Here is a 14,032-nt window from a genome sequence, read left to right on the forward strand (position 1 = left end):
TTTTACCTGTGGCTGCAGCGGCCCTGGCGTCTAATGCTAACCCTCTCCTCCCTTGAGTCCCACGGATGAATTGCCCCATCATATTCTCAGACACGCCATTAAGCTCCAGAGCTAGTGGGATGAACGATTTTTTTTTTCCCCTTATTTTTACTGCGTTTTTCCCCCCACCACCACCTCGAGCTGGGATGTGAGAGTCCTAATGGCCACTTGAAGCGGAGCAGTGCTCGAGCGCTCGGCCATATTGTTTGTTCGTTTTTTTTTTTTTTTGCTTTTAATAGAAGAACTTGAATCTACTAATCGACTGTTTTCCCCGCAGTTAACGGCTTAGCTATGCAGCCCCGCTGCTTATTTGTTCATTTAACTGACGCTTTTTCTCCAAAGCGACTTACAATGGCAATCTACCTACAATTATTTACCCATTTATACAGCTGAGTAGTTGTTACTGGAGAAATTTTAGGGAAAGTACCGTGTTCAAGGGTACTACAGCCGGAGGTGAGATTCAAACCTGTGACTTTTGGGTCCAAAGGCAGCAACTCTATCCTCTACCAGCTGTAGTATGTACTTTCGAGGCGGTGCCATTTACCTTACGACAAGGTTTATTTTAAAAAGCCTTGCATCAAGGCTGCCAATTCCAAGTATATTTTACTTTAACCTGACAGCAGGGTGGCGCCTTGCAGCTGAAGTTCCCGATATCCAACCCTCTCTCCTGCTGCAATGCACTTGATCAAGGTATTTACCACAAATTGATGTGGTGAAGTGACCTTGCCATGTAATATGGGTACATCATTGCAAGTAGCTTAGTATACAAGCTCAACGGTGCACCGCTTTGGACAAAGGTGTCAGGTAAATAGCGGTTACTTGCCGTGACAGATGCGCTTCAATGGCCGCACATAACTGAAGATGTTGCTGTGTTACCAAAGTGCTCCATAAGGTACAGTTGCTCAACAAACTTGAATCCACACCTGTGCAAACTCTCTACATTTTCCGCAGTGGGCAGCCCATTCATCAAACCAGTATGAGACAATAAAACTTGTAAGTATCTACAACGTCTTGAAATGTCTCCCCTAAGGAGTGTTGAGTAAGGCAGTTCCAAACCGAGTGCTTTTAGCGTACTCATTCCTCAGGTCTACCGCACGTCAGGGACAGACAGTAGCTGGAGACTCGTCTGACTAATGTTCCTATAATACATATTTATGTAGTCGCACATCATGCACGTGGTGAGAATCTGAAGTCCGATATGCTTCCGAAAATTCATTTTCATTTTCGGGACGTTGTCGATTGCGCAATGTCGGCATGCAGTTGAAAAATAATAGCAGATGTATGGAAGTTTTTAACTACGCCGGCGCACTAACAAGCATCGTTCCCAAATGCATCCAGTCATTCCGTTCATACCTTTCTAAAAAATAATTCGGAACATTAATATCATTTGCATTAGTCAGTCTTCTGAAGACATGCCAGTAGTCTGCAGGGAGTATCCCCAACAGGGCAGGTCACAGATTTTGATACAGTAGGCAATATTTACTGCAAATTTTCTCTTGCACCCGATTAAAGGTGTTTTTTGAATTTTGACTCGTTCTGCGTTGCAAACATTTAAGGGCTAGTCTTTGAATCTGGATCGGGGTGTAGTTTGTGTTTGTGACATTCACATTTACATCTATTCATTTTGCAAAAACTTTTCTCCAAAGTGGTGTGCAGCAAAAGTGCATTTCATAACTGGCAAAGAGCTTTACATACGTTCACGATTATCACAGAACAGTTTGTTTTTGCCATCTCGCATTACACAAGTAGCTGCTTGTAGAATTCGGATGTGAAATGTGAAGATAATCACGACAGATGCGTGACACAAATTTAGGGAACTGTCAGGAGGTAAGGAGAAAAATGGGTCTGAAAGAGATGTGTTTTGAGAGCCTTCTGCAAGGGATTCAGCACTTTTGAGGGATAGAGGGAGCTCGTTCCGCCACATCAGACCCTCTGAGTTCTATAAAATCCAGACTTTTCTCGTATCCCACCGAATTGCAACCAACTGCCCAATGAAATTTTATATTTCTGGATGGCTTTCCTGTTTTTATGTGGTATTTTTAAACTATATTATATGGTAAGCCAGTTTCACTTATATTCTAACAATAGACAAGCGTGGAACTTGCTGACTCATTTTTCCCAATTAAGGTATGTTTTGCTGTGGTGTATATTTGTTGGATGACTTGCTTTACTAGAGTTTTGACCAGCAACATGCACGGTTAAATAGGATTTATGATAAGGTTTATTTTTTTAAATGCTTACTACTAAAAAGCCCAATTTCACTGTGGATTAACTCGCAGAGGAATTTGGTATTTGACGCAAAGGCTCTATAAAAGCCATCGCTATGGGTGCTATTTTTGTTTTTCATCTGTCTGTTCATTTTGGGTGTTTGCTTATTGCGTCGCATTGCATGGAAAAACCTTGAATTTTCGGAGCTCTAGTTTTAATGGTATCCAGCTGTGCTAGAAAGTCTCTTATGCACCAGTTATCCATCGCAGTCCAAACCTGTGGGTACTAGACTGGATTTAGACAGAATATGCTGTCCGTCTCAGGGACATGACTCAAGAAGCGCATTTTACAGAAGGAAGTTTAATTAAGTGGTTTTACTGATTCAGTGGACCATGGGAATTTACAAAATTGTCTTGCCCACAGAAGCCATATTGCATAAAGATGTAGTGTTGTGTTTGCACTGTTATTTTCTCATCTTGGGAGAATCCATCCAGGAAAATCATTCTTGCAAGATTTTATTAGTGCTATGAAGTAATTTTTTTGTTTTATATGCAGTTTTACACTGGAAATGCTATAGCCTGTTTCGTGATGTTGCAAGTCTGTTTTGGGATTTGTTCCTACAAATGGAGGATAGAAAATCAACAAATTAGTTCCATGTTCAGAGTGAAGTAGTCATGTGGGAGTGCTCTGTGAATGTATGTAAAGGCAGTTTGATGCTTTAGCTGAATTAAGAAATACAGTTGTGTTTTTTTTTTTTGAGTGCTTGCATCAGAAAATGTCGAATTAAAGTGTTTTCAGCAGTGACCGATCTGGTGGACACTGGGGACAATTTCAATTCTGACAGCCCTCTGCCTTATGGAGGCATAATATTGGAGAGTATATTAAAATGCCTCGAACTTTCCTTGCGTTTGGAAATAATTTCCGACCCTTGAGAGACCTGTCGGGTGGATCGTCAAGGGTACGACAGTAATGGGTACTGTAGGGCCATTTTGATAGTTTCATAAAGACCACTGATTAGTAACCATATGCTCATTTACGCTTCTATCCTCAGCAGTTTGCAGAGGCAGGCAGCACTGAAGTGACAGGCGTAGCGCTCTTTACGCCTTCGCAAAAAACACCTGCTACATATTAAAGGCTGCTCTGGCAGGCTGCGGCGAAACGGTTCGCAAGATGGATGGAATTAAGCGAAGATGCTTCCCCTGGCTTGGAGAAAGCGCAGCCGTATGTGCCGGTCGCAGTTTGTTAGAGATTATTAAAGCCAAAGGCTGAGTGTAACTGGACGTGGCAGACGGTTTATGCACGCCTTGGGTACGCGCAGACTGGAGGATGACAGTTCTGAGATCTGAAGTCAGCAGGGGTACCCCTGTCAAGTCGAGGAGAGAGTTTTGGCGCTGAAAGGCTCAAAGCTGAGGTCGCAACTGTGGTCGTGAACATAAATGCTCCAGGTGACGTCCGGGTGACGTGATGGTTTACGGTTTGAACCTGCAGGCCGAACGTGTCCAGCTCAGTAACCGGGAGGCTGCTGTACCCCCATGCGTGGCACTTAACTGCAGTTGGTCTAGTGAACTACCATGCTGTATAAATAGACACTGAATTTTAAGTTTTTGTGTTAATGGTTCAGCGAACTAACATAATAATAATAATCATAATAAAGTCTGGCACAGCAGGTTGTGCTGGTTCCTCACATCTCCTCCTCAGCTGTGGGTTCAGATGTAGGTTTGAATCTTGAGTCTTTGTTGAGTTTGTATTCTCTTCCCACGTTGGAGTAGCTTCCTTCCAGGTTTTCTGATTTCCTTTCATAGTCCAAATATGTGCATTTCATTGCCCTGTGTGTGTGTGTGTGTGTGTGTGTGTGTGTGTGTGTGTGTGTGTGTGTGTGAGAAAGGGAAAGAGAGACTCAAATTTCCCTGCAGTGGTATAAGGTCTTGCTCGGCATGTGCCCTGCCTCATGCACATATGCTTCCGGGAAAGGCTCCAGACCGCTGCGACCCCGCGTCGGACGGGCGTTTAATGACAACGGACGAACGAACGTAAAAAACAAATGCGTCGTCAGTACGCGGTAATGATAAATCAAGCGAGGGCGCAGGTGGCAGGTTATCTCTCCCCTGAGCTCCCGTGTCACAGCTAGGGCTGAGGGGTACATGACTGCTCGGGAAGTCGAGCTGAGACGGAAAGGTCACCGGTTCGGAGCGCGGGAGCGGCGATGCGGCAGAGCCTATCACCGAGGGCCATTTATGAAACATGAGGATTTAAGCGCCGATTACATCCTAATTACAAAGTGCGGTAATTAGCATTACAATCCGCTATCCCCGCAGTACCCTAAAGCTATTGATACAGGGCAGTTCAATACAAGTTCAGTACAATCAAGCCAATTATATGGCGGTTTAGAAAACGCTGACGACTCTTAGCCAGCGCAAATGCGTGATACAGGACCGATCGGCAACGGCGGAAGCTCGGTACGGTCTAAAGAGATGTCGCGGTGACTCATTTCAGATTGGAGAGGGCGGGGGAGAACAACGAGTGGGTCTGTTGCCATAGCTTCCGTACACAGGCAGCCCATCTGAACGCATACCTGGATTTTTAGGAAATTAGTCTAGATGCTCTTGTGTTTGCGAAAGCTTTGATTTATTTATGTGAAGGCTGTTATCTTTACAAGGGTATGGCCGCCTTTACCAGTCAAAGAGCGTCGGCGCCGCGAAGTGCTGCGGAGTCAGTGTCGACTCTTGGCCACCGCATAAACACTTGTCCTCCGCTTGAGTCCTTAGTGTTGAAAGGGGTGCGTCCCGTGCCATCGACTCCATCCATCTGGCTGCCGCTCGTCCTCGTCTCGTTTTTCCTTCGACTTTCAAAGCGTTGCCGTCTTTTTTCGAGATGATCCAGTCTTTTAATGTTGCGCCCAAAGCGCGGCGACGGTCTCATCGCTTGTGAAGTCACTACATAGACAGGGTAATGCACTCAGTAGCCATGTATTAACATCAATACGATGAGGCGTTACAGAGGAGAACAGCAGTGTGAGGTTATATCCAAGTACAGGTTATAGTGATGTGAAAAAGTATTTACCCCCTTTCCAATTTTCTCTATTTTTGCAGCTTTTACATCTTACATTTGCTCAGATCCTTCTTTCCTGTTCCAGTAGTATATGAATAGAGTATATATGGGACAGCTGGTAGAGTAGTGGTTAGAACTCCTGCCTTTGGACCCAAAGGTTGCAGGTTTGAGCCCCCTTCTAGTTATAGTACCTTTGAGCAAGGCACTTACCCTAAAATGCTCCAGTTAAAAAAAATTTACCCAGCTGTATAAATGGGTAAATAATTGTAACCTCAGCACTAAGTTGCTTTGGAGAAAAGCGCCAGTTAAATGTAATATATGGGTGTCATTTCTTTAGTGTGTAAGATGATGAGCAGTCATGGGTGTGAGAAGGTAACTGAGACCCAACTAAAGGTTCATTAGAGTCATCTGCTTGAATGCCACCTGCCCAAAATAATTCCCAGCTACTTCAACTCTTACCAAACGTGTGATTGGCTGAAACGGATATTTTTCACAGCTGTGCGGAAAGGTAAACTCTGTATTTAGGGTACTGGTGAAAAATGTACGCTCGCCCGGGCAATATTTGTATGCACAGAGGAGTGTCCGGCAAGCTTGCTCAAACTTTTCAGCAGCGCTGTATATTGCAGTGAAATATATTACAAGGCAGGTTTCTGTGGGTTAGGGGTGTTTTACGTGGGAGGTGGGGGGGGGTTATCCGCCGCATCGCGTTCTCTCCACAGTGCAGCTCTTTGTTTTCGGCAGCATTTAGTGGTAGCCTTTAACTGGAAATAGGATGCTTTTAGCGTAATGCGTTGTGTCAAAGGACACTCTTTAATGTCCACGCGTCAATCCTGTAGTTTTCGTTAATTTGCGCTTGTGTTGTTTGAAAAGCGTACCAATGAATTCAATAATGGATAAGGCTTTTTTTTTTTTTTAAACCCCCGCCCTCTCCCTGGTAGCCCTGTTTGGTAACAGGAGGATTCTGGCATGCTGCTATTCAGCGGTCGGGCTGAGCGGCGGTCTCCCGGTGGCGTCCTGCCACCGATTACCACATACCTTGTGTTTGAAGCGAGGAGTGGGCGCCGATACAAAACCCCAGGACTGTAGGGGCTCACGTGTGTGTTTGTGTGTATAGGGTGGCTTCCGCCTGGAGGACTTCGATGGGTATTCATAGTCACAGGTTTAAATGAAACACTCTTTATTCGATTGCATATTTAATTTACTTCACATTTTTCTTCTGTTTTTTTTCTTCTAAAGAAAAAAGGGACTCGAATGCAAAATGTAATTACCAAAATTAAAGTTTATAAAATACTATGGTTTTTGAACTTGAGAAGTGGCGGTGATTTCACTGGTAGCAGGAAAGTGAAGTCTTCCTAAAAGCATTTGATTTGTACTTAACTGGATCCTTTGTCTAGGATGACTTACAGTGCCACATACTTACTAGAGTGCCCGATATCATTACTTACTGCGATCTACCCATCTACACAACTGAGCACCATGCACGCACACTACAGGCAATTTACAGGCACCAGTTCACCTGAGACACATGTCATTGGACTGTGGGAGGAAACCAGAGCACTTAGCAGAAACTCATGTGAACACAGGGAGAGCATACAAACTCCACGCAGGCTGATATGGGTTCAAAACCCGCATGTAACTGAACAACCCAGGAGCTGTGAGGTACCCGTGCTACCCCCCCCGCCCCGCGCCTCCGTGCTGCCCTTTAAGTCTTGTCTTTGCCAGTCCAGATCAGTAGCTGTTAGCTCCTCCTTTGAATGATCCTCTCAGGCTCCTTGTTAGCTGTAACTCTCTGTGGTGACATATGTCATATTCGGTACCCGACCGATATATCTTTTCCTTGTAAAAATGTATGTCATACACCCGCCGACGAGAAATCATATCCCTCCCTTGAGGTACGTGGAGCCAGGGTTCGGAATCTGGTCTAAATCATCCGTGCATCAAGCATCTGCAGTGGCAACTCCACAGAACATTATTTATAACACTGTAGCACTCATATTAAAAGTGCTGCTGCGTGGTGTGTGAAATATGCTGGCCGCTCTGAATAATTTCTGTGGTCATGATGGGCTCAAGCCAAACATCAGAGCTCCGCTGTCTTTCTGGGCTTGGTTTCTGCCCCCTTTTATAGTGGCAGTGCTGTAAGATGAATTTCCTTACAATAATCCATTCATTCATTATCAATAACCTCTTGGCCGATACATGGTCACGGTGGTCCAGAGCCAGTCCATCGCAGGGCAGTCTCTCTCTCACACACACACACACAACACACACACACACACACCCATTACAGGCAGTTCAGAGTCACTGATCTATCAGAAACATGTGTTTGCGAGGAACCCCACATAAACACAGGATTGACGTGCATGCGAACCGGGCTGGATTTGAACCCACGTCCGAGCACAGCCCCGGGAGTGCGAGACGGCACCGTGCGACTCTCCTTCCAACAATTTCCCTCCAGATCAACTCGAGTTTTAATCACTGCCTGGAAGAAGGTGGCCCTTGCGGTGCTACGTTCGCTGGCAGCTCGTCTTAAAACGGTCGCGTTGCTGCAACTCGGAGGTTCCGGCGCGGCGGCTCTAAGTCGCGGCCGCGTAAAAATTGCTAAGCGGAAGTTGCCGTCGCTCGGTACGGCTGACGCGAGGCGCGTGATTTGTCAATGTCACTTTCCAGCAGTACGCACTTCTTGAGCTGAAACGTTGCAATTTAAAATGCGGCCGTGTCCCGTCTACCCGGAGCAGGTTAGTCAAATTCCAACGCGCGATGTATAATTTTGCTCTTGTCAGGTTTGAAAAGGCAGAAGAAGGCCGTGATGTGCTCACGTCCACTAAAAACAGCAACAGCTTGTGAAGGACATGGATCTACCGGATACTATGTTTCACTCCCTAGCTTGTGTTACGACAAAGCTGTGCCGTAACGGGCCAGACGCCCTCTGGTACTGGTGTATCTGCTTTCACTTTGCATTCACATACCTGCGTTCGAACCCGTGCTCCTCTAATAGCACCCTTGTTCCAAGTACTTAATAGGAACTGGTCTTTGTTAGTGGCTTACTTTACAGTGGTATAATTACTGTACAGGGGCAGCTGGTAGTGTAGTGGTTACAGCTGTTGCCTTCAGACCCAAAGGGTGTAGGTTCCATTCCCACCTCTAGCTGTAGTACCGTTGCAAAAGGTACTTACCCCTGAATTGCTCTAGCAAAACTACCCAATTCGATAAATAGTTGTAAGTCGCAAGGCAAAAAGTTTCAGGTAAATGTGTACAAACCTGTGTAAGACCCTTCGGACAAAGGCGTCGATCAACAATAATTAATATCTTTCTGAGCACATCGTCCCTGTGAAGTGAAGCTGCTTAACTCCGTGATGTGTACGGGTCGGGACCACGCATGGAGCAGGTCTTTAACGGCTTGCGGAAAGCTGACTTTATCGATCGGTTTGGTTTCGGCGTCCAAGATGCTGTGTCTGGATTCGGCGAAAGGGCTGACTTTGCGGTTTTATTTCCCATGAAAATAGAGGGTGGGGGAGGCTGGGGGATGCGTGTAACGCCGCTCTCGCTAATGCCTCGTCTCTGGTGGCTGAAAAAATGCCGCCACCGTCTGCTCGCAGATGAGCGACAAAATATACATGGTTTGGAATGGGCTGTTACCCTTACGGTTTTTTGGTGGATGTATCTGTTAATGCATGTGCATAATGCATTTACATTATATTGCATTTATTCATTTAGCAGATGCTTTTCTCCAAAACAGCCTATATCTCAGAGAAAAATACAGCGAGTGCAGCACATCAACAGATGGATATACACACTGCAGGAGTGGAATATCCATTTTTTTTTTTATATTTAGGCCCCTTAAGGTAATTTGTGACCCAACATAGATGTAATTATTTGAACAGAGTTTAACTGAAGTAGAGCCACATCTGTTAAATAAATCTATCTCATTAAAGTAGGTAAATTGCGTTTTGACATCAGATGCATTAATTAATCTTACTTTTCAAACTGCCTGCTGTTGTGTTTTTTTTTCTTTTTCTTTTTTTTGCTTTTCAGTAATGAAATCAGATTATAAAGCCTCAGTCCCATTAGCGGAACAGAGAGAAAAGTGAAATGTTACTCCATTAATATACAAGACTGATAAAGTTAGCATGGGGTTCTATATGTGGCGCTCTCCTGCCAACCGCCATACAGGAGGCTGTCGGCGTAATGAATTTTCATTTTTCTCTCATTCAATATATTGATGAGCTGCAGATCACAGTAAGACTCCTTTCCGTGTCATAAGATGCCAAACGCACTTAGTCTAGTGGTTTTTACTTTAAAATGTACCATTTTTGTACATTTATTCATTTAGCTGACACTTTTTTTCTAAAGTGACATACGGTGTTGAGCTCCTTACAGTTATTTACCCATTATATAACTGGGGAATTTTACTGGAGCAATTTAAGGTAAGTACCTCGCTCAAGGGTACTGTAGCCGGAGGTGAGACTGAAACCTGCCACTTTTGGGTCCAAAGGCAGCAGCTCGTGGTGGATTCTGCCATTTCCAAATCGCACCTGCAGTCATGCCGGACGTTTCCTGCTCGAAAGAACTGTCAGCTTGCGCACTGTTGACCGAAAACATCTCTCTGATCAAGATGTTTGTCCATTACCGTGGACTGAAATCACTCACCCAGTGATATGCATTTCAAAATGCAAATTAACTCGGCTTGCTAGTTGAGTATGGACTCTATGTATTTTTTTCTTTTCATTAATTTAAACACAGTTGTATTTATATGCACCATTGCTAAGTGCTGAGGCGTGCTGGGATTTTTTTTTTTTTTTTTTTTTTTTTTTGCTTTCACAGTTTGAAAATAATGAACCGCTGTAGGTCAGAGTCTAAGATAATGAACAACTGTTTTGTTTAATGACTTCTGAACGAGACGATTGGAAGGAAATGCCAATTTAATTTCGGACATAGAAAACAAATTATCGCGTGTAAACAGACCTTGACCTAAAATCGTGCACGATCACACGAGGCTGTCGTCGAAAGCAAATTGCAGGGCGTATGCAGATGGCCACCTCACCTGGTCGAGGCACGTTAAGTACTGTACGCCGTTGTGTTCTGGTGTAAACAAAGGGGGGGGGGGTACATGTGACGGTCATTAGATGGTACGGCGTCGGATGCAGGTTTTGTAATCCAGCCATTTATTTCCATGCACTGATCTGCGGAGTGCGAATGACGAGGGTTTCAGCGGGCGCCCGTATGGCGGATATCTCGGATGGTGTGTGAGTCACACATCTGCAGTGCACACACACTCAGCGGTGTGGGTGATGCACAGTGAATCTTGTGCTAAATGTAAATGTGGAGAAGGACACAAATCCTGGCGCTGCAGGCGATGTAGCGGTTAAAGGCACAGCCCTGTAACCCAGAGGTGCGGAAGGGCCCTGCATCACCACCCTTGAGCACCCTGAATTACTCCAATTTAAAAGAAAGAAATCCAGCACGGTAAAATTGCAAGCAACAAAAGGAGCTTAATATATTTTTTTTCTTCGAGGCAATGAATCTGAAGTGGTTAATGCAATATGAACATTCACTCAAGTTTTTAATGAGATTATATAAGGGAACATCTTAAGGTTTTTTTTTTTTTTTTTTTTTTTTTAAAAAATAAATGGAATTTCTTTTTCCTTAATTTTTCCACAAATAAGAGGAAATTAGTCCAGGAAGCCACTCTTAAGACCCGGCTAAATGAGCGAATAATGGTAATAATAGTAATTTCCATTAAACCCCTCATTCAATAAAGTTTATCTTACCACTTGATTCTAGTTGAACCGTTTGCCGGCTTAAAAACCAAGACCCAAAGCAATTTTAATATCCTGTAAGTCCAAGTGCTCCCGTTTCTGAATATACTGAAACAATGCATCTATTTGGGCAACGATCTCCTTCCTTCAGAGAAGACTGCCAGCGCTCCCTTTTTAGTAGCGTTCAGGCTCCTGCTGGATTAAGTGCACTTTATCGTATTTATAGCATCCCTTCAGATGATTACAGTACATCTTGAGTGTAAAAGCGAACGCACGGCATCAGCCCTCCTTTCCCCAGCTCTATACGCTCTCCCCTTAACATCAAGGACAGAACCAAATGTAAATGTTTGCCTTTGTCAGAGTCCTTCCAGACATGGCGAACAGATAAATTGACCCGTAAGGAATGATGCGGGATATTAAATCCCGCGCAATAAATTGAAACGTGGCAAAGCGCGTTGCGGACGCTTTGGAAGAGACCCAGACGCAGTCATCGCCTCTCGACGGCACTGGAGGAATGTTCTCTATGCTGTTTGCACGGCTGCTTCTTGGCAGCAGCTCCAGTACAAGTGCGCAGAGCTTAGCAATTAGGTGGCATCATCATTATCAATGTAATTATAATTATCAAATAAGTCTGCATTTGAATGTATTCCCTCACGCTAAATTAAGACTTTGACACGTAAAGCCTTGTTTTGTTATTCTCGCATATTCAGGGTTTTTTTTTTTTTTTTTTTTTTTTTTTAAAAAAAAAAAGGTTTTTTACAAAAATGTAAAAAAGAAAAAAAAGAAAAACCCATTATTTTTGCCAAGCACTTGTCCAGTATAGGGTCACGGTGGTCTGGAGCCTCTCCCGGAAAAGTGCGGGGTACACTCTGGATGGGACCCCAGACCATCACAAGGCAATGACACACTCATTTGCGCATGCTACACGCACCACGGCAGTTTAGAGTCAGTTATTCACCTGAAACGCATGCCTTTGGACGGTGGGAAGAAACCAGAGCACCTGGAGGAAACCCACCCAAAAATGAAGAGAACATGCAAAGCGCCTCACAGACCGAGCCGGACATAAACCCACGACCCGGCGACCGTGGGACGCCGGCGCTCCGGGCCGTGCCGCCGTGCAGCCGTGGCTAAATTTGTTCTCTAGCCGAATACATGGATATCCCTGTATATCAGCATCCTCCGTGTATCTGAAATAGCCAGGCGGGAAAATCGCAGACACGAAAAGGGATGAATTTTGTGCAATCGAGTTCTTACCGGTCTCCAGCTGGAATAATTAGTTCTTCTTCAGTCGTAGATAAACACTTACACTTTGAAAGACTAAGGGTGTAATGAATATATTATTCCGTTAGTATGCATGCTGCACATTGAAGCGCTTCATGAGAATAATTATAATGCAAATATGTACAGGTCTTCATTTGCCACGCCTCGTCGCCGTTAAATGTATTAGCGCAGCCGTTTGATAACGGTGCAGCCCCGGTATATTGTCCGTCTCGCTTTCGCTCCAGGTTTGCTCTTCACATCAGCCGGTCACCTTCTGCCTTCGACGCCGGTCACTCCGCTCTTCTTTTCCGATGAAGTGGCTCAGGTTTAGTGGCATTAAAACGCATCGGGTGGGCGAACGAACCAAGAGCAAATTAAATTGGCTCGACGTTGACCCTCGAACATCGAAGTCAGAGCTGTAAACCATGAGTGGTAATGTACAAGAACACAGCAGGTCCTTTTTTTTTTTTTTTTTTTGAGTTTGCCAAGTGGACGAGGTACCTTAATGTGCCAACCACCCAACGAATGTCAAGAACCGCTCGTTCCGATCGGGGCCGCGGCCTAACCCGGCAACGCAGGGGGGACGCGCCCAGGATAGGACGCCAGTCCATCAGAAGACACCCCAAGCAGGGCTTGAACCCCAGACCCGCCACGCAGCGGGCACTGGCCAAACCTGCTGCGCCACCACGGCCCTACAATGTCATATGTGCTCTGTATGAGACAGCTGGTAGTGTAGTGGTTAGAGCTGTTGCCCTTGGATCCGAAAGTTGCAGGTTCAATCCCCACCTGTGGTTGTAGTACCCCTGAGCATGGTACTCCCCCTAAAATTACTCCAGTAACATTAACCAGCTGTATAAATGGGTAAATAAGTGTAGGTAGACTAACGCTGTAAGTTGCTTTAGTGAAAAGCATCAGCTAAATTAATAAATGTAAATATATTGGGTGGGCGTCTTGTTTCTAGCCAGTAGCTCCGCAGATGGGTTTCAGTGTTAATTTCTTCCGCGTTTGCAGCCAAGCTCCTGCTCTCATTGAGGAGATGTCTCGGCACCACAACCGCTTCGAGAGGGACTACCGCGGCGGGTGGGAGCGGCGGGAACGGGCCCCCGGCTCCAACAGCGCCATCAGCGCCAACTGCAACACAACCGGCAGCTGCAGCCGCCCAGGGCTCCTCCCACTGCCGGTGATCTCGTCCCTGCTCCCCACCCCTGTCTCCGTCGCCATGACCACCTCCAACAACGACCTGGCCTGCAAGCGCGTTGGCCCCGCCTCCACTGCTTCCACCACCAAGGTATTCTTTTCCAGTGCTTCTAAATCTCAAATTCCAGTGTTTCTTTTTCTAATAATGTAAAAGGAGGTAAAGTGGGGTGGGCTGAGGTTTGAAAGCTAATATATTTTGCCATGCTTGATAGCAAAATAAATGTTTGATTTCAGTATTTTTAGGGTTTATGCGTCTATGCGGTTGAAGCCACTTAAGTGGTCGGAAAGGGAATGAGCAGAGAACAGAAGGATGTGCATAAAGAGGAGGTTGGGAATGAGTTTTGTGGAAGTAACTTCAACTGCATTCACGTGTGTTTTTATAAGACAAAAAGGAGAGCAATTCTGTGCATGCCTCCAGAAAATGAATTTCACTCAGATATCATATACTGTATTGCTAAGATTGGTATTTTGCTGCTGTGACCAAAAATGAAATTGATTGACAACCATCTTTGTAGTCTTATAAT

General features: G+C 45.0%; 1 protein-coding gene across 4 annotated transcripts in view; it reads left to right on the forward strand.

Annotated features, from left to right (window-relative positions):
• The window catches only part of LOC108918055 (kelch-like protein 29), a 125,283-nt gene that overhangs the window by 28,582 nt on the left and 82,669 nt on the right, over positions 1–14,032 (forward strand). For all 4 annotated transcript variants that reach the window (XM_018725004.2, XM_029258234.1, XM_029258235.1 and 1 more), the window contains exon 2: positions 13,323–13,599. In XM_018725004.2, coding sequence (XP_018580520.2) covers positions 13,348–13,599 — 252 coding nt within the window. In that variant the 5' untranslated portion in view covers positions 13,323–13,347. The remainder of the gene's footprint in view (positions 1–13,322; positions 13,600–14,032) is intronic.

The sequence above is a fragment of the Scleropages formosus genome, chromosome 15 (assembly GCF_900964775.1).
Source record: "Scleropages formosus chromosome 15, fSclFor1.1, whole genome shotgun sequence".
Taxonomy (NCBI): domain Eukaryota; kingdom Metazoa; phylum Chordata; class Actinopteri; order Osteoglossiformes; family Osteoglossidae; genus Scleropages; species Scleropages formosus.